The sequence below is a fragment of the Triturus cristatus genome, chromosome 6 (assembly GCF_964204655.1).
Source record: "Triturus cristatus chromosome 6, aTriCri1.1, whole genome shotgun sequence".
Classification (NCBI taxonomy): domain Eukaryota; kingdom Metazoa; phylum Chordata; class Amphibia; order Caudata; family Salamandridae; genus Triturus; species Triturus cristatus.
In genome coordinates, this window is record NC_140589.1 from 826,814,951 (window position 1) to 826,836,500 (window position 21,550).

The 21,550-nt window shown below is 44.0% G+C and overlaps 1 protein-coding gene across 3 annotated transcripts in view; it reads left to right on the forward strand.

Annotated features, from left to right (window-relative positions):
• The window catches only part of NOX3 (NADPH oxidase 3), a 777,582-nt gene that overhangs the window by 156,362 nt on the left and 599,670 nt on the right, over window positions 1–21,550 (forward strand). The window contains exon 1 of one of the 3 annotated variants that reach the window (XM_085611430.1): window positions 558–685. The exons of 1 other annotated variant lie outside the window; for it this stretch is intronic. In XM_085611430.1, coding sequence (XP_085467556.1) covers window positions 641–685 — 45 coding nt within the window. In that variant the 5' untranslated portion in view covers window positions 558–640. Of the gene's footprint in view, window positions 1–557; window positions 686–21,550 lie in introns of those variants that run through there. One more of the 3 variants, XM_085611432.1, reaches the window with a different exon arrangement.

Genomic DNA, 21,550 nt, shown 5'->3' on the forward strand with positions numbered 1-21,550 from the left:
ACGTGTGCATGTAAGAATAACACCAGTACTCAAGAACCACAGAATGCAGGCATGTGACTCGTTGCATTTTTATTATTAGTAGAGATAGTATAACACCCCAGCTAAACTCATTATTACCATTAGACACAAAACAAACGCGATGCGCCTTTTGTTTCCAGGAGCAGGCACCGACTTATTAAAGGAAGCTGCTGTTCGTTTAAGGACATGAAAGGGGAAAGGGCTAAAGGTTATCAAAGAAGAAGGACGCGACCACACAGGCTTTTTGTTCATTGTTGGCCTGCGAATTCGCTTTGATCAGCCTCAGAGTCATCGAAATGGAGGAAAAATGTCAAACAAAACCACCTCCTTTGGGTTAGTGTGTGCGGCGGGGGCCACGGAAAGGAATTTCAGGGAAGACACACGCTTTCTTTTCCTTGGTCACCTGGCATGTCAGCTCAGGGATGGTCTTCTGACAGGAGGTCATTCATTCGAAAATTCCTAGGAAGAGAGGAGGGGAGGCAGAGGAGAGAGAGAGGTCGATAAAGCTGCCGGTTCTCTCAAAAGGAGCCTCAAATACAGGAAGAGTCGGTAGGACACGGACTCCGAGGGACTGGAAAGCAGGCCCACACCCGGCCACTACCTCAGCATCCCAGCATTCACCATGGGCTGCTGGTGCCTGAATGAAAGCCTTAGTGTGGGGCTGTTTGTGAGTATCCGGGTTTAATGTCATTAGTTTATCGGTTGCATAGCTCAGGCGAGTAATGCACCTGCAGAGATCTGGGGCCAACCTTACCTTCCCAGGTATGAAGCCCAGTGGGGGTGGCTCAACCGTTGTCCTTCTTGGGTATTAAAATAGCTTTTATAATCAAATTGGTTAATAAAATAGTCAGTTAAATACAGTGACGCGCGCCCATAAGAGTTGCACGAAAACAATGGATTTTTTCGGGTAGGTTTGGATTGTCTATGTTCCTGTAAAACGTACTAAAAGTAAAAAATGTAGACGCAGAAAATATGTTACTGAACAATGCGCTGTTATTTTATAGTGTCTGTTGCTACTAACTGCGTAATTTAGTTACATTAAGTGTATAATGCAGTTACCGTCAGTCATAGCAATGCCTTTAAACGCTAACAAAGACATACATTCACATTGATTAGTAACTTGTATTCTAAGATGTTCCCAGTTGTATATTCAGTGCTTAGACCGGACCGTTGTTGTGTTTTTGACCCAGTGAACTATTACACCTGTCAGTTACACATTCACCGCCCCGGCCTGTTTTGCTTTTTCAAAATTTCTTTTTTGCTCTAAATGTGACTGCCCTTTCTGCATTTCAAAGAATGTGTATGTTCGTTTACCAGCGCCATATTGCATTGGTACTACTGCGGTCTTTGTAATCTGGGCGCGTCTGTGCTGAACTGCTGATCACCGTTTCATTCTAGCGAATGCGGCTCAGAATAAGTACTCCGATGCACTAGGTTCAGTGGGCACCTGCAGCAGAACTGCTTGTCGCCTACATCTCTTGGGCTGGATTGCAATCCACACGAGTCTAATATAGCTGTTCATTCTCCTGAAGCTGATAAAATAAGTACTTTTGAGTTTGTCAGTGGTGGTAGTTCCCCTTCGTGCTACACTGAACTACGGTGTGTAGTTTTGCTTTGCAAATGAATGATTTTGCGATATTTGAAGTACTGGCTTTGTAAAAAAAAATCGCCTGGATTGCCATTCCGGCAGCACTACTGTGTTCAGATCATGGCGTTCTGTAGTATTCACCACTGTCGTCAGGACCGGCTTTGGCGCTGGTGGTGCCCTGTGCGACAATGTCTGTTGGCGCCCCCCAATGATCACCTCTGCCACATATTCCCTCACTACCACCATTTGACAGTTCCCCTCAAGTCTCTAAAACCACTGTCGCTCAGATTCATTTAGTTTTATAGCGCCACTCATACAAGTTTAAGGGGTCAGAACACTTTACATCACACACACATTGCACAGAGACAATCATACATGAGTAAATGAGTGTATAGCAAATGTTCCATAAGACAGAGGCCTAGAAGGTGTAGGAGTCACATGTCATCCATTCCGGTAGGCAGTATAGTTTGAGTCCCTGGTCTGGTAGAACGAAAATTCAGAACTTAAAATGTAACACCATTTTTAGGGGTTTTCTTTCATAATAATAATAATTGATTTCTACCTAAATGAACCCTTTTTGCAATATTAGGATAACAAAAGACTGGGTAAAAAACAAATAGCTCTAATACATTCCTTTCAGTTTGCATGCAGCTCTTTGATGACAGTTAATATGTAAGAGTTTAAGGTATAAACTGCAATAACAAAAGGATCTCTCTGACAAAAGCGGTAACCCTTTGACCAATTTATTTTATATGCACTTTGTGATCTAAATGGGACACGTTCTTTGCAGCAGGCATGTTAACCCTCTGCACTAGGAGTCAACATTTCTTAGACAAAGCTCCATTTTCCCCCCAGGAAGTACTCAACGTTTTTATTGCGGGGACTAGGAACGCGGCTTAAGGTGCTTTTAGAACAATTAACATTGCGCCCCCCACCCCAAGTCAGCACCCGGTGCGATGGCACCGATCGCACCGCCCTAGAGCCGGCCCTTTCGTTCTGGGTTTTAGCTCCATTTTGGAACCAGAACGACTGTGGGGAATCTCGAGAGTTCTAGTACTAGGTGCTCATTTTCAGTTGGAGGATGCGGTTTGTCACGGAGGCTGATGTTCTTTATGCGGGCACCTCTGTATTACATATGAACAAGATAAAATAAAAGCTACAGCACCTCAACGTTGGTGTGGTCGGTACCTTTAAGTACCACACATTCACTAGCCCAAGAGGAAGCCAGGGTTGGCCCGGCAGCCCCGTAGCGCAGCGCTGTGTCCTTTGCTCGCGCAGGATACAGCACGGGTGGTAACAGTGATGCGGGGGAGAAGAGGAGAATGCGGGAACCCTTCATTTATCAACAATGCACTTTGTTGTGCTTCTCATTTAGCGCTCTGAAGTAACTAAGGGGCATATTATCAAGAAACGGCATTAACATTATCGCCGCTTTAGCGGCAGAAAACTGCAGCTAAAGTGATGGTAATGGGCTTGATAATATGCCCTTGAGAATTCCCGTAGAAGCCCATGTTCTGGTGTGAATATGGGCTTCTATGGGAATTCTCTGCGGCATATTATCAAGCCCATTATCGCCGCTTTAGCAGCAGTTTTCTGCTGCTAAAGCGGCGATAATGTTAACGCCGTGCTTCATAATATGCCCCTAAATTGTTGCTTGCAACGCACTACAATATTACATATATGTATATGAAATAAAGAAACATGTAGAGCGAAGAAGCTCTTTCTGCAGCGCCATCTCCTCAACTGCACGCCAACACACACACACACACACACACGCACACACACTCCGGCCAACGCCCGCCCACCCTCCCAAACCCCCCGTGAGACAGGGCTTTAAGTGAGCCGGGTACCTTCGGGCCGCAGCCCGTTAGTGACTAAAAGCGGACATGGAAATGGGCCCCTCATCAGTCCCTATTTTCATGTACTTAACATTACTGGGGTGAGGATGTGGTTTCACGGCTAAACTGCCGACTTTGGAGCTGGGAAACCAAGGTTTGAGCCTCGGGGTCGACTCCACATCCTGTGATTCTTGGAAAATCTCTTAGGGGCATATTATCAAGACAGGCGATAAAATTATCGCCCCTTTAGCGGCAGAAAACTGCCGCTAAAACGGCGATAATAGGATTGTTAATATGCTCTATGGAAGTTCAATCGAAGCTCAGGTTAGATGTCATTCACATCTAACATGGGCTTCAATTGGAATTCCATAGAGCATATTATCAAGCCCATTATCGCCGTTTTAGCGGCAGTTTTCTGCCGCTAAAGTGGCAATAATTTTATCGCCTGTCTTGATAATATGCCCCTTAATGTCCCGTGCCTACCAAAAAAATGAATGTGTCCTTGTGTAATGTAACTGGTGCTCATGTAAAGCGCTCCAATACCTTCGGGTCGAGTTTGCGCTACATAAATCTGCAAAAAAAATGACTGGCAAATAACAGTGATCGATTTCTAAACACTGAATGCAAAAGAAAAAAAGTTAAGGTAATCCATGCCCGCGATTTCTTCCTTTTTATATTGCACATGGTTTACTTAATCTTGCACCAAAATAACAGTTGGGTGGCGCACCGTAGGGTCACAAACATTTAGGTGCATATTTATGAGAGCTCTGTGTCAAGTTTCATTGATTTAGTTCTTTACTGAGAACACATTTTGTAAAAATACATTTGTTATTAAACATTAATAAAATAATCATTACAATACAATTTTAAAAAAGTTTTAAAAAATTTGGTTATAACACACACATTCATCAGGCGGAAATTTAAGAAGCAAAATCAAACTCTGTACTGATGTATTATTGTATCTAATTTGAATTCATTTTAAGTATCGAATTCTGGTCTCAACTAGTGTCGAGAGCCCTGTATCACTTTTGCACCATGTAAAGTGGTGCATGAGTGATGCAAGGCTCTCATTTCGATTTATGAAGCAATGCAAAGTCACCCTGCGTGGCTTTGAGTGGTTCATAAATTATGAGTAAGGTGACTCAACGCCCGGGAGTTGTTCCATGGGCACTGAGGTGGGTTTTCCAATGCAACACCCATGGATTTTGACGCTTCCTCAGATTTACAAAGTGGTGTTAACCTGGAGAAGGGCCAAATCCGTACGCCTCCTGAGGTAAGGCGTAACGAGGAGTAATATAGTTATTTCTCCCCATTATTCCTCTTTCCTCTACATTCTGCTGCACATATAGAAAGAGGAAAATGCCTCTTAGGATTGTTTTTGTGCAGAAAGGTTCCCTCACAGAAACAATCCTGTATGCAACGGAGGCACCCTTGCACCATAATACAAGGGGGCCTACCTTGGCGCTAGGCTAGTAAAAAAAATCTCCTTTTGCATGTTTAAATCACGCCCTTAATTACATAGGCCACACCCCTTTTGAAGACCACACCCACACATTCTGTATCACACTTAAAGGCCTGGAGAGAGAGATTGGGCTCTGTCACCACCGTTTTCATTATCCCGTTGTGACTGTAAAGGCTTGCATGATATTATCCATCCCTCCTAAGATTTTTCCATGCCTGCTTCAATTATTTTCTTCAAATTGGACTATATTGCCTGTAAAATAGGTTTTGCGAGCAGTCCCTCCCTTGCAAAAATGCCCTTCAAAAATGTTTACTCCTGCATCAGTGAAAACCTTCCTTACTAACATAGTCACTGGAAGTAGGGGTGCAAGGGGTGCTGCAGCACCCCCAAAATAACCATGTTGGAGTTCAAAAACTTTATTTTTATCTTGTCAGATTTGCTGTGCCAAGTTAGATGCCAAGTTATGTCTTCTAACAAATTCTTTTAACATGGAGATTAGTGTTTACTTTCCCTGACCCATCACAATGGCACATTCATCCAAAACAGAACAAACCAATTGTGACTCCTCCACAAAAGTAAAAGTCTCCTGACACTCAGTGGTCGAAGTGGGCGAGATCAGAAGGGTACGGTGCGCCCCTACTGTTTAAATTTAATACAGTCCATTCTGCAACTTCTTTATTTTAAAAGTGCATTATAGAGAGTGAAGGGAGGTGGGAATATAGCCAATAGGTTATTAGAAAGAGAACAGCATTGGGTGTACCAACTGGGAACACATGAAAAGGGATTAAATGATTCCATCCCATGGAACCAATTGAACCGCAAATGAGTCTGCAGATTCATGACGGTACTATGACTGCCTAGGTTTCACCTCAATGGGGATGAGTCCGTTTTGCTGAAACATACACTCCCATCCCTTATGGATGTATCCTGTACATATATGAGGTTATACAACGCTGTAACTTGTTTAGGCTTAGCTGCTACAGTTAATATTCCTCTTAACATTCCTGCCACTTCTTAGTTTCTACCGTATCAGACGCTCACTATGATATTTGAGCTCATACAGAATTCCTTATGTTTGTAGAGATAATACACATCGAGTCATCACTAGGGAAAACGCTGGACTTTCTAGTTGGGACATTTATCTGGTAATATCTGTGATCACAATATTAATACTGTCCAGCATATGGGATCACTATAATAGTGGGGGTCTAATCCCCCAGACATACCCGCAAATATTAAATATTAGGCAAGACCAAGCTTTCTTGCATTAGGTCGACAAGACCGACGAGTAGGAATGGGGCTACACACTTTGCAAAATCCTCACACAACGAGATTAAAATTTGGTTGGACAGTGTTCGTCCCGATAACTTTATTTAAACATCATTGCGCACAATACATAATCGCAGTGATTTGAACTACGGATCCCAGAATGCCTCGGAAATCCGTAGTTCATTGGTTTCACATGGCTCAATCATACACCATGTGATGCGGTGACGCATCCACGTTGACGCGACCACACCCACCGCTACCCGGAACTATTCATGGCTCGGCATTTCAAAAGGGAAGAGCTACCAGCAACACATTGCTAAAGTCCGGGGACACAGACCGAATAGGCGCACATATGAGACAGGACTCTTGATGTTGTGAGTATGGGGAACTACGGAGAGCGCGTTAAGCGCTACACAGGTATGATTGAATCATGCCTTATTTTATGAGTCCCTAACGACACAAGCGGCTCTGTTTCTTCGTTCTTCCTTTATACTCCCTTCTCCGGACAAAATTGACCAGAGTGTGACTAAAGGGCTACCCCACACTGCTGAGGTCCCCTGCGAAGCAAACACTCTCCTGAATTGGGTTAAGGGGGACTGTACGCAATTGGACAAATATGTTTTCATGCGTAATGACGTGTGTGAGATTGTGTGGGTTGAGTGAGAAGGGTGTGGTGTGGGGAAATAAATAAATAATTTTACTGAGTATTCGGTCACATCACTTGGATTAGTGGCAGAATGCGAGTCATATCGCCACCTCACTAAATAAATTACAGAACAATAGGCTCTGTTAGAAATTGATTAACAGATCATGTAACAAATGGCTACGATGTATGATGGCTCCTACACACACTCCCTGTTTGATTAGCATGGGTGTACAGAGCAAATCACAATTGGAAATTTGTAATGTACAAATTCTTTCGATGGTTGTCCCATTTTTCCATTTTTCTTTCTCACAGATGGAGTACGGCACACCTCTCAAGTCATAAGATAAGTGATTTTTGTTTCGGGTGTGTCACACTAAGGAGCAGCTATCTGCCCTTACATATATAGAAATAGGGAGTTTCCTTTTTGCAACTTTTACCAGGGAGGACATTTTTGCCCTGAAGAAAGTCCGGGAACTGTTAAGGCCCTCGTTCGGACTGAAACATGTTGGCACTAGGGTCATAGGACCATAATACTCCTTGTGACCCACATAGTTTTTTGTATTTTTAATATCCCCTGCGGCTCAAATAATAAAGGGATACCGGAATCTGCAGGAAGATTTTTAATCTTCATACCCCCTGGCCAATTCTTCCTAAGTACTCCCCGAAATATGGTTGAGCCCACCCTGACCTTTAGGAGTCAGGGTTAACCCGATGATGAAGCATTACACTACTAGAGTGTGTGAGGGTTATAATAACAAAAGGAATTGCTTCCTTTCCCACAATCTAGTGGGTAGTAGTTGAAAGGTCTCTTTCATTTTTCCCATTTCATTGAGCTTTTAGAGTTCGTCTAGAAGTCCATTCCTGCATCTACATCTGTACGGTAATTCCCAGTTCTCTGGCATGCACCCGTCTCCCAGTGCCTTATATCTGCCTAACTGGTGATACTGTAGACAGTATTGAAATTGGAATGTTGTGACAGGCAGTGTGATCTAGCCATGGATTAACCATTCATTGGAAGGTGACTCCGCCACGGTGAAAGGTAATTGGTCCAATTTTTCAATGTACAGCATTGTATATTTTGCATCTGTTTGTGCCATTACCCTGTCTTTCTGTTAGATTATATGCAGAAAACAGAGTTGTACTGTTGATGTAACGCCAGGGCACATGGCCAGAACGCAACGATTGTAGTGTTCAGCTCAATAGTAGAATGAATCGTAATTGTGATTATCCATGTTGGAGAATAGAAAAATCTTGTTCCATTATATCTATTGCAGAAGACACAATTTTGCACAGTGAATACATTCTAAATGACAGTGTGGTCATACCATTGTCGACCACTGCCAAAGCCTTTTCTAGTTTAACCCCATCAATCTCACGTAGTCTCTTAGCAGCTTCCTGTTGAGCGATTATCCATAGATCATTGTAAATGGCATACAAAAGATCCCTAAGATCCATGTCTTCTGAGGGAAGAGATAAGTGTTGTCTCACCTGGGATAGTGTCGAGGTCTTTAGCCACTCTAGGCATAACTTCCCGATACTGCATGATGTCATCACCCCGAGTGTACATAGCGTTGGTCAGGACTATGGATACTAAACCCTTTGGTGGTACCCTTGAATCATGACTGACACCTATTCGTGTCGAGAGGCCAAACCAACCATCTCTTCCAATTGGGGTCAGATGAATTGTATGAACTATCGTGTAAAATGGCATCTAATGTATCCTCACTGTGTTGTGTCTAATTTTGCCATTCCTCAAAGTGTGTACGTGAGGGAATACAAGGTGTGTTCAAGTCCTTGATCTTGGCTAGTCCAAGACAGGTAGTCTGTTGCACTGTATCGTTCAGGAAAATCATCTGATGTGGTATGATCCACGCTCTAAATAAGGCCTCAGTTCCCTGACCTTGCCAATCTTTAGTCCCCCAGACAGATTTTGTGTCTATAGTGTCTTTCCACAAGTTGAAACCATGTACAGAAAGCTGGGCAATAAAGCAAGCAGAGTATATGTGTTTCGTATTAGTCAGCATATTTTACTTTGCAGGTGTAGGTGCTATCTTAAAATAATTAGAGGCCGGGTCTGAAGTGTTAAACTCAGAAAAATAAGCAAAAGTTTGTGCAAATGTGTTTGAACTATCTTTTGATGGTGTTGGGCAATGTTTCCATTGATGGTAAGGGAAAACATTTTGTGGGATACTTGCTTTGTGCAAGAAATGATGACTATAGTGTTGGCAACAAAACATGGTGTCAAAATTATTTGCAGCAGATTGTTCTAAATCAGACAGCATAGTATTTACAGTTTAAAAGTCCCAATCAGAGAAAGTACCAGAGAGGATGATATCACTTAGAGAATTTTTAAATACGTATGGTATTTTTAAAAGTTCAGTGGGACCATATACATCATAAGAAGCTCTGTCCCAGACTATTCCTTTGGGAACTTGAACTGCTGTAATGGTCACTAAGGACAGGTCTCTGTTCACGGTGTGATGATGCATGTGGTTTCAGGACCAAGTTCACATTTTGTGCTGCAGAGCGTTTTGGGAGATAATGTCCATTCAGGAGCACGAAAAAGACAGACCCTATACCAATCCAAAGGACTAGAAGCAGTAGACCAGTTGCAATGTAGAGCTGTATCCGGGGAGAAACAAAGTAAGCCTTTTTCAGCCAAAGGTAGAAATCATGAATTCATTATTTTTGGGAAACGGGCGGTGGCGGTAATTCAGGTTCACTTGGATCCAATGAAAAGGTATCAAAATCGATGAAGTAGCCAACACACAGTTCGATCTGACTTTGGTAGCTCAGCAGGTTTTGTGGAACAGGCAGATGCCTCCATTTGAGACATATTCACATAGATGTTGGTGTTAGGATGAATTGACATCTGTTTTTCATTTGTAGATTGAAGTTGTTCAATTTCAACAGGTATGAATTGCATTCCATAGTTGATAACTCCTTCACTTCGTGGAGTAGAATCTTCAAACGTGATTCATCTTTCCATCTGAACCTCCTGTATGGTAGCAAGAGGGGATCTGGTGCTACCCAGTAGCCCACACACCTACTATTGAGTATCGGACACATAGTGTGGTTTGATCAGATCAATTGAGACAATCTCTTTCATGCTGGCAAGGGGCGGAAGAAGTACTGTTTTTGTTCCTTCGACAGCCAGGACAGGTACAGGCACTCTATAAGATGGCCCAAATTCTTTTTTGTCCATAATCTTTTCTCTGTCCAGGTCCCCAATCTTTGGGACCCAGGCAGGTCTTGCCAGAACAGCTTTCACTTCTCCAGAGGCAGTGCATTTTACTTGGACGTTGCTTTGTAATGCCTGGAATTCATTATGTTCCTGTAAAACAGCCAAACAATCATTGATGTCAAATGGTTTTTCATCCGCCACTGTGCTGCCACAGTCGATGTCAGGTACCCACATTCTAAACCCAAACAGGACTTGGTATGGAGTACATCCCCCTAGGGAACTTCTTGGCATGTTGTTTAGTGTACTCTTGACCCCATATAGGTGATTGACCCAACTGCCAGTCCTGGTGGTGACAAACAGCCTATTTGGTTTCTCACTGCTGTGAGGCTGCTCGTCTCATAGGTTTGCATTGGGAATTCCCTGATATGTATTTCAGTGGTAATTTCTTGTATGAAAGGAGTAGTGTTGCCATGTTTGATATGTTTGGAATAGTGGTGATAAATCCTGCTTATTGGTGAAAGCAGATTTCTTATTACAACTTTTCAGAAATGCCACTTTTAGAAGTGTCCTTATGACTACTTCTGCTTTGCAGCCTGACTCCAATCAACATCTGGTTTAGACTGACCGTGCCTGTTTTGTGCATTCACTCTAGACTGTCACAAAGGGTGCTGAGGTGTACCATGCATATTCTGATGGGTCTTCCTGTGCTAGAGTGGTAGGAGAAGTTGTCACCTGCACCTGAATAGGGCTGTGCCTGCTTTTCACAATGCTGTCTCCGCGCACCTGTAGTTTGTCTGGAGCCAGGGCTGGAGATTGAATGGTGGTGTTGTGCATTGATAAAGTTTGCATTGAAGTTGTCTCCACATCAGATACATTATAAATATAAGTACAGGGGCTCTGACCCCATGATTTTAGAGCACTTTTGAACTGGGACTGAACCTCTGTCAGAAGGACTGCTGAGCTGCAGAAGAACACAGCTGTTGTTGCCCTGGTGCCTTCTGTGCTGGGTATCATAAGGGATTGCTGGATTGCTTTGCTGATTATTGCCCTGCTGCAAGCCTGCTCTTTGACTTGGGGCTACCTAAGCACTGCTGGACTGCCAGGAGGAACCGCCCTTAATTGTCTCTAGAGTTCTGGCCTCTGTCTACTGCTGCCTGCCTTGGATTTGTCCTACTGGTATACTCCCAGGGGCCCTGCGTTTGGTGAGCATTGTTTGCTGCCCCTGCAACCATAGCGCATGGTGAGCTGTTGAAAGTGGATTATTAGTAGTGGTAAATATATATCCAGCACTGGCATAAAGGCTACTAACACAGTCTAGGGCTCAGAATAGGTCTCAGAAAATTATTCCCATGTTCAACCCTTGGTAGCTTGGCTGCGAGCAGGCAGGCTTAACTTCAGAGACCGGTACGTAAAACTGAGACACAACACACAATAAAAATCAAACACCAATTCATAAAATAGGAAATAATTTTATCTTTAAAATGACACCAAAACGAAAGAAAATCCAATGTAGGGAACCGGAGATACAATTTTTTTGAAAGATTTAGCACTATATAGCACATAGAAACCTATAGTGCCTATTGGGACATCTGGTTGCCCGAGACCGGGAAAAAGTCAAAGTTTCAGGCTGACTGCGATGGAACCCTGTGCAACTACCCCTCGCAGAACGCCTCAGTCAAAGTTTTTTCTGCCAGGGTCCCTTGATGCTATTCACCAGTCACATTTGACTCATATAAAACCAGAGAAATTCGCTTGTTATAGTTAGTTGAGCTAACTATAACTCGCGCGCCCGCAATGCACTGGTGATGATGTCACATTACATCACTCATGACATGGTCAGTGACATCACTGATGACATCACTGATGATGTCTCAAATGACATCACTGATGAAATCATCCACATGATAATCTGATGCACACGCATTCTAAAATACAGACTACTATTTTTGAAACCATACACACATGAATGCCAAATACTACATACCACCCACTATTTCCTAGGTCTACACACATCCAGTCACTTATACATGCAGTTAATCATCAACACAGTACTATAATATGCACTTATACATCTATGCACACAGTCACACTCCACCACTCATCCATACAGTTACTCACACACCTAGTCAGTCATGTAAAGAATCTATCACATACCCATTTACTCATGTATACAGTTATACACACAACTCCGTTATTTATACACACCACATCACTTATTTATGCAGATACTAACAAATACTTACTGTCTTATACAATCACTGATATAAGCAGACACTCATTTATACACCCACTCTTCAAATAACTTACTCTCACATACAGTCATTTATATACTCTAACACTCACATATACTGTCTTAAAACATATGTAGTTACTCACACATATACCACTGAGACATTCATTCACTCACCAACACACCCATACACACTCTAACTCACCCATACAGCCCTTCTCAGATGCACTTTTTAATCCATACAACCAGTGAATCACCCACTCAGACATCTATGCACATAGTAACACCCCCCCACCCATACAGATGCTCAGACAACAAATCAATAACCCATATAGACACTCATGTAGCTATTCACCAACCCATGCAGCCGCTTATACACCAACTGAGACACTAATACAGACTTTCACACAGTTTAGTCACTAACCCATACATTCAGTAACACATGTTCAATCACTCACTTATACAGTCAGTCACGCACCTACTAAATAATCCATTCAGGCACTTGTAAATCCACTCTTTCTTCGATACACCTGATCATAGATATATATGAAAAATATTTAAACTTTACAGAAACACACATTCACTGGATGATGTCATCAGTGATGTCATCAGTGATGTCATTTGAGATGTCATCAGTGATGTCACTGACCATGTCATGAGTGATGTAATATGTGACATCATCACCAGTGCATTGCGGGCACGCGAGTTATAGTTAGCTTAAGTATCTATGACAGGCAAATTTCTCTGGTTTTATATGAGTCAAACGTCCAACTAACTATAACGTCCCTGAAACCTATGGTTTTTTTCAGTGAATTTATATATATATATATATATATATATATATATATATTTTTTTTTTTTTTTTTTTTGACTTGCCTATATCTTTCCCACAGTTTGATAAATCTTCATGAAATGTTCCAAAAAATAGTGTCATAGTGAGTCTTGGTGTGCATGGAAAGTTTCAGGATGACCTGTCCAACGGAAGCTGAGAAAAAGGGGGGGGGGGTCAAAATGTACGATTTTCCATGTTAATTCCCATAGAAGCTTTGAACAGGACTACAGCCTAAACTGCTGAATGTGATTAGACTAAATCTGGCAGAAATGTAGATTTTGGTTTGCAGATCACGCTTTGTTATCTGGTGTAAATCTGGTTAGTCGTTGTTGAGAAATTTTAGAGAAAGCAAATAAGGAGGAGCCTAAGCACATATCTCATGGAGATCTGATTTGGCTGCCAACACTTCACTTAAGAAATGTTGGCAGCCATCTTGGGATTTGGCTTCAGCTGAGTCCCATAAAAATGTTTGAAGAAAAGAAAAGAGGGCAGGCTAGGAATACCCTGAACCCTAGGTATGGTGGTGTGGTCCCCCTGTGACCCTCGACAGGGCCAAAAATCCCTTCTTTTTAACATTTTTGCCACAAAAACACAACAGAGCTAAGCCGTTAATCTTCTGCAAAGAGTATAAAAAAATAAATGCTGCTCCAGCACTTACTTTGAATACAGCAGCCTGGTGGGCCAGGTCCCGGGGGCATCTTTTGAAAAAAGGAGGGGGAAGCATAGGCCCCCCTCTTAAAGCTCATTGAGCCCCAGGGACCACCACATCCATGGTGCTTTATTAAAAAAAAAAAGGAGGGGGCGCATGTGGACTCCCTCCATGGCTCTATAAGCCCTGGAATCCGCCACCTCCCCAGGGCTAAAGAAAGATTGATGGAGCACAAGTGGACCCCACCAAGCCCCGGGGACTATCATCTCCCTGGGGCTTAAAAATAGCTAATGAGAGGCCCGCATACCCCCCTGGGCCCTGGGGACCACTACCTTCCCACAGCCAAATTTTCTTTTTAAAAATGGCAGAGGGGTCACGCTGCCCCCCTCTGGGCCATATACAGTTTGGGGACCACCACCCCTCCCAAGGCTGGCCCATGCAGTGCATGTCCCCTGTCCTTAAGCCAATAATGGCCCAGGGATCTGCCACCTCCTTAGAGCCGGTTCCTGCTATGTCCTGGAGTGCCCACCTCCTGTTACATAGCTGTTTGCTCTGACTTAGTGGGATCTTTAACAGCTCCCTCCAAGTCAGAACAAACACTCTGCTTCCAGCAAGCAAGATCTGATAAATGCTCTCGCTTGCCAGAAGTGGAGATTTCAGCTGCTTCCCTGCCTGCTGGCATACAGGCAGGGAAACAGATGAAAGTATTGCTCTGACAGACAGGGACCTGCATGTTTAGTAGCTCCCTGTCTGTGAGAGCAATGCCGGCAACCAGAGGAGGAGGGGAACCGGCGGGGACTGCGGGGTTCTTAAGGCTCCCCTGCAGTCCCAAGGGGAAAGGAGAAGAAAGAGGCAGAATAAAGGTTAGAAGCAAGCACAAAGATGCAGAATAGAGGCCAGTAACGAACAGAAAGAGGCATGATAAAGGTGAGAAGCAAGCAGAAAGAGGCAAAATAAAGGTGAGAACTACAAGCAGAAAGAGGCAGAATAAAGGTCAGCATCGAGCAGAAAGAGGCATAATAAAGCTGAGAAACGAGAAGAAAGAGGCAGAATAGATGTCAGAAACGAGTAGAAAGAGGCAAAATAAAGGTCAGAAATGAGCAGAAAGAGGCAAAATAAAGGATAGAACTGAGTGAAATAAAGCAAAATAAAGGACAGAAATGAGCAGAAAGAGGGAAAATAAATGTAAGAAACAAGCAGAAAGAGGCAAAATACAGGTTGGAAACGAGCACAAACAGAAAAAATAAAGGTCAGCAATGAGCAGAAAGAGCAAAATAATTAAGTTCAGAAGTTAGCAGAAAAAAAGCAGAAAACTACTGGTGGGTGGTAAACTCCTCTCTCTCGGCAAGTTTGCAGAGTTTAGTCACTCCGTGCTCTCCTTGGAACGTGGAGTTCGGCAAAAACTCTGCTAACTGCCGCCGGAGCAGAGTTTACCGGTACGCTCATCCCCCAACCAGTAGTGTGCAAGGAGGCACACTTGCAGAGTGGTTGAGAAAGGTGGTGGGGCCTCTGAGGAGCTGTCAGCAATCCTGCTGTGGGGGACTTACTTGTGGCAGCATTAGTGGCTCTTGCCCCCAACGACCCTCGGCATCCAAGGGGACTTCATCATCCAACCAGTAGTGTGCCAGGAGGCCGCTTTGCAGAGTGGTTGAGAAAGGGAGCGGGGCCTCCTAATAGGTCTCAGCAGTCTCTCTGTTGGGGACTTACTTATGGCAACAATAGGGGTTCTTGATCCCAATGACCCTCAGCAGCCAAGGGGAGTTTAATACTTAACCAGTAGTGTACCAGAGGGCGTGTTTGCACAATGGATGAGAAAGGGGCGGGGCCTCCGACAAGGTCTCAGCAATCCTACTGTGGGGGACTTACTGATGGCAACAATAGGGGTTCCTGGCCCCCAACGATTCTCAGCAGCCAAGGGTACTTCATCCCCCAAACAGTAGTGCAGCAGGAGGCCCCTTTGCAGAGTGGTTAGGAAAATGGGCCAGGCCTCCTACGAGGTCTCAGCAATCCAGCCATTGGGGACTTACTTGTGGCAGCAATAGGGGTTCTTGGTCCCCAAAAACCCTCAGCAGGCTAAGGGAGGACTTCCTCCTACCAGTAGTGTGCCAGGAGATGCGTTTGCAGAGTTGTTGAGAAAGGGGATGGGCCACTAATGAGTATTCGACAATCCTGCGATGGTGGAATTACTTGTGGCAACAACAGGGGTTCTTGCCCCCAATAACACACAGAAGCCAAGGGGACTCAAAGCTTATTCTTTAATCCTCTGACACGATGCCTCGATTAACAGCAATATATTTCCAGGCAAGGGTCAATCTACACAAGCGCTTATATTCACCGCCTTTTCCTAATTCAAAAGTAATCAATTAATTAAATTGATTCTCAACCTTCGTGCCTAGCTTGGCGTGCCTTTACGTTCATCAGTTCGAGGAAGACCACGTCTTCAGTGATAACAACCCATTCAGCCACCAGATGAAAACTTGGAAACGTTATATAGACATTTTTGTTGTGTGGCATGGTACACCGGAGGAAGCCTCAACCTTCGTGGAATGGGTTAACAGTAAAGACACTCACCTTAACTTCACGCATACCATTGAACAGAACCATGCCATTTATCTTGACCTAGATATCACTTTGACTACAGAAGGGATTTCACCCAAAGTACATACGAAACCAACGGACAGGAATAGCCTCCTATTATATGAAAGCTACCATCCGAGGGCACTACGACAAAATCTACCAGTGGGTCAATTCCTGAGAGTGCGGAGGAACTGTTCTGAACTGGTGTCATATCAAGAACAGGCAGAAGAACTGGAAACTAAACTTCTGGCAAGACATTATCCCAAACATATGGTCATGAGAGCTAAGAAAAGAGCAAGAAACAATAACAGAGAAGCCCTGCTAGATACCACAACTAAGGAACAATCCGACTGCCTGGTGTGCATGACCACGTACACACCGGCATCTAATAAAGTGCAAAATTTCATAAAAAAGAAATGGGCAATACTCAACTGTGGGGCAAGACAGTGGGAACCCCCCTTTTTCACATTTAAGAGAAACAGGAACTTGAGAGACGACCTGGTACACTCGAAAACCACACAGGAGGAAGAGAGTATCCAATCCACCCTGTGGAGTCAACCTAAACCAGTTGGTCATTTCCCTTGTAGTAATTGTGTGTGCTGCCGCTCGACCATCACCACTAAAGAAGTGAACATTGGCACAAACAACCCTTGGAAATTTAAAAATTTCTGTAATTGCAACACTGAAAACGTGTTATATATGCTGACCTGCCCATGTGACCTGAAGTACATTGGGATGACAACGAGGAAAGTTAAAACAAGGATTAACGAACATCGTAGCACTATCCGGTGTAAAAAAATCTAACACCAGACTGACCCAATATTTCCTCGATACAAACCATACAGAATCAGACTTTAAATGGGTAGTCATAGAGGCAATGAAAAAACAAACTACAGACATAAGCCAACAACTACATGTCAGAGAACCATCCTGGGTTTATTGGCTACGCTCATGGGAAACAGGACTCAACAACGAAATCACATGGCTACTACTATCTCGTTAACTACCTCGTTAAAACACTCCCTGTCCTCTGGTAATCGATTGAATCAGAGGGTCATCTCCTCTATACAGAACTACATATGATAAAGCTCTGCACCCCTGTGGGACCCCTGTGGGACATGAGAGTCTCATGTTAACATATCTGGCTCAAAAAACAAACATAAATAAAACATATACAGTCACCTCTCTGAAGAAACTCTTTAGTTCTACAATCTGGCGAATCTAAATATGGCCATTTGGTCATTAGGATTAAGTCATATGCCAGGACATATCCAGAATATCGGGCGCTTCTCACCCTGTGTTTATGAATATGGAAAAAGAAAAGCAGTGCCTTTTTAAACCCCCGGCCCGTTACTTCCATAACCGTCGTATGGGTATGTTTTCATGCACAACTAGGAATACACTGTCTCCTAGATGCATTTAGAGGCAGACCTTTTTACCCCTCTGCGCATGTGCACACAATGAAGCCGCTACACACATGCGATCCCTGCCATCTGCACGCGTATTCCTAATCACGCGTCTTTCGGCATCAGGTAGAAGATCAGTGTAGTACCTTTAGCACACGTGCTAATGTACACCTTCTTCCACTCCGAGAGGGAGTGTTAGTTCATTTTCTGTCACACCCAAGATCAGGCAAACAGGCAGGATACTGGCCGTACACAGGAACTTACACAGGCGGGGGCAATCTTCCTTCAATTAACGTCTAACAAGCCAGCGCGCAGGAGTATAAAAACTCGCTCCCCTCTCACCATTATTCACCGGCGGGGAGGCGAAGAGGACGACTTTAGATGCAACTGCTGGAAGCGCTGAAGATGACAGTAAGAGTATGACTGTCGCGAATAAATGAAGAAGCGTACTTTTACGCTCCATGTGCATTCACTCACCATGAGGCATGCACTTGGATGAATGTTTGTGTGGATGTTTTACTGTTCTTAATGGACCATGATGCAAGCAGCTCATGTCTCCATGTATTGTTCTCATTCCAGAAATGTCACAGTAGGCCCTTCCACCCTCGACCTCCCATGGAGTTAGTAGGATAGTGTCTTTGGGTAAGCGGCCTTGAAACCCTTTTTTCCATGTTTTAAGTGTTAACACGTATGACTGACACGTGTTTCACTTAGATACCACCATGCGGGACATAATGTGCGGTGATGTACGTTTAGCATATTGTGGTTTTATCAAACTTACACACACTGTTTATTTTGTGTTTTTGTTCCTTTTTCCTACAGATACTTCTCACATTTTAGTACTACACTACACGGGGAGTTTTTATCCTCACCCCCGGTCCTTTAGTGGTTGTTCCTTGCATACACAAAGTGTAGTAAGGCAGAGCCCATTATTAATTTTTGCGGTCCTGACGAATGCTATGTACCCTTCAGGGACAAAAAGCAGAAACATGTTGACCTTACTTACGGTGAGGGGATAATGATTTCCCATACCACCGTCTACTTCTTTTATTACCACACATTTGATCTTTAATTAAAATTGCCTGCAGACAAATGTAATTGTTTTTAAATCACTTTTCACTAAATCACGGGCCACCACTTAACTTTAGAAGTGCATCCCTCTCTCCAGGTGTATGCCCGCCCTCCATCAAACAGAGTTTTTAGAGGGCTAGGGCGGCCTATGATGAAGCATGACACCAGGCGGTGTGTGAGGCCAGTCCTTCACTTTTTGTGAGATGCCCACATTGGATTTGCATCTCTAGAGACACTGTAGGAACCTGTAGGAACCATCACTAGGGACAGCCCAATCTTATGCATAGTAAATGGCCAGGAAATCGCTTTGGCTCTGGTGTGGAGCACCAAACATGGTTATTTTTCACATTTCATGGTTTGCCAAAATAATGTCTCTACATCCTCAGATACTTCCGATTGACTGATGTGATATGATTCCATATTGGGCGGACATGACTCAAATTTTACACGCTTTATGTAGAGACGGCTCCACTGGGGTGCTGCCTCTCCCCCCAGGATGTTATCCGGCTCTCTTTTTCCCTCTCTCTACCTCTTCTTCTCTCTCTTTTCTGTGTATTTCTAATGGATTGGGATTCACTGGGTTCCTCGTTTTTGTGTATTCGATGTGGGTGGGGGGTGCGTGTGGGGATGGGATTTTGCTACTGATGTTTACTGTTTGGTTCTATGTTGGTACAGAGCGCAATTTACTCATTTTATACAGAGTGCATTTTTTATAATCCCGCTTCTGGAAATGACCTATTTAATGATGCTTAGATGATCCCTAGAGAAGAGCGTGGCCATTGCTTGCGCCTTCGATGTCTGTCCTGGAATGTGCGTGGACTGTCTAATCCCAAGATGAGCCGACAGGTTTTGGCATATTTGGCTAGCCACTCCATTCAAATAGCCTTCCTTCAGGAGAAGCATTACGCTCCACTACCTACACATGGTTTCACAGCGGCATGGGGCAGCCACAGTTTTTTTCCCAATTATAGTACATATTTCCGGGAGGTGTGCGTTTTGATACATCGCTCCCTTCCTTTTCAAGTCTCAGATGATGAGGGCAGGTATATTACTGTGCTGGGACTGCTAGGTGGAGTATCCATTCTACTGGTTAATGTGTATACACTAAATGCTGATACTGCTTATTTTTTCCCCCAACATCGCTACACATATTGATCGCTTGGGAGCAAACAATATAGTTATGGGTGGTGATTTTAATCTCACATTGGACCCTGCTGTTGACACCACAGGGCCAGGCCGTATTAAAAGCCACAGGCTACTCTGGGCCTTCCTGAACTTTTGGATTCTCAGTTACTCACAGACCCATGGCGCACGTCACACACGGGGGCCCGCAACTACTCCTTTTACTCCGCTCCATATGGCTCGTGGTCCCGGATAGATCATTGGTACCTTACCCCACAGTTATTGTTAGAAGTGCAAACGATTGATTATCTCCCCCGCACACTATCTGATCATTCCCCTGTTTTGCTCTCGGTTGATTTCCCTACACTACCAAGACAGCGACCTCTGTGGAGGTTCCCTCCATCAGCCTTACTTGATACGGTGTTCCATGCTGAAGTGGGCGATGCTATCAAGGAATATTTCTCATTTAACAAAGGGACTGTATCTTCGCAGGCGATTTTGTGGGATGCGTTTAAGGCATTCATTCGCAGGGTCTGCATTTCTAAACACTCAGGTGTGCTTCACTCTATCCGCGGGGAACTGGGGAAAATTGAACAGAAACTAAGAGACATGGATATAGCAGCACAAACCACCTCCTCGCCCGAATCATTGCACACCCGTGCAACGCTAATGACTGAATTCACTGACGCTGCTGCCCGGGAGATCAAATTTCTGGGCAAATATGCTCGCGCGCGGATACATGGGGAGGGTAAGCGACCCGGCAGGACACCAGCTCTCATCCTACGGCCCCATTACCAGTCAGCAATTATCACCCACCTTAATACGGACACAGATGGCACACTGACGAAAGGAACCAACATCACTGCAGCTTTTCTTACTTACTATACCCATTTATACAGGACGCGTGACCCTCCGGTGGGTCAAGCATTGTTGGACTATCTACAAGAGGTTGCTATGGTCTGGTTAGAGTCGGGACAGTGCGAGTTTATGGCTTCCCCGATAGATGTGGTGGAAATTAGGCAAACAATGAGGGACTTGTCTGGGAGCCATGCCCCTGGGGCTGACTGCCTAACTGGGGAAATTTATAAAGCTTACCAACATGAATTAGCTCCGCGATTAATTGAAGTGTATAACGAGGTACTACAGACCGGGGCTCTTCTCCCAACAATGTGCAAGGCTATTATCACGCTACTGCTTAAACCAGGGAAATCGCTGTGCCACTGCTCGTCTTCTAGACCATTGTCGCTGCTTAACCATGATTATAAAATTCTCGCCAAGATATTAGCCACCCGCCTATCGTTACCTATGGATACCACCTTATGCCCTTTCCAGGCTGACTTTGTCCCTAGTAGGTCTACTTCGCTTAATTTGCGGGCTGTCTTTTATGTCATAAACAAAATTGAACCCACATTACTGGCCGCGGCTGTCCTCTTAGATGCCCAAAAGGCATTTGATTCATTAGAATGGCCCTTTTTATGTAAGGTGATGCAGAAACTGGGTATTCCTGTTGGCTTTCTCAATTTAGTCGGCTTAATGTACGTAACCAAGTGGGCCGATTGAAGATCAATGGTGGACTTACAGCCCCATTTCCTCTGTCAGGGGGCACCAGACAGGGATGCCCTCTTTAGCCTTTATTATTTATTGTGGCCATGGACCCA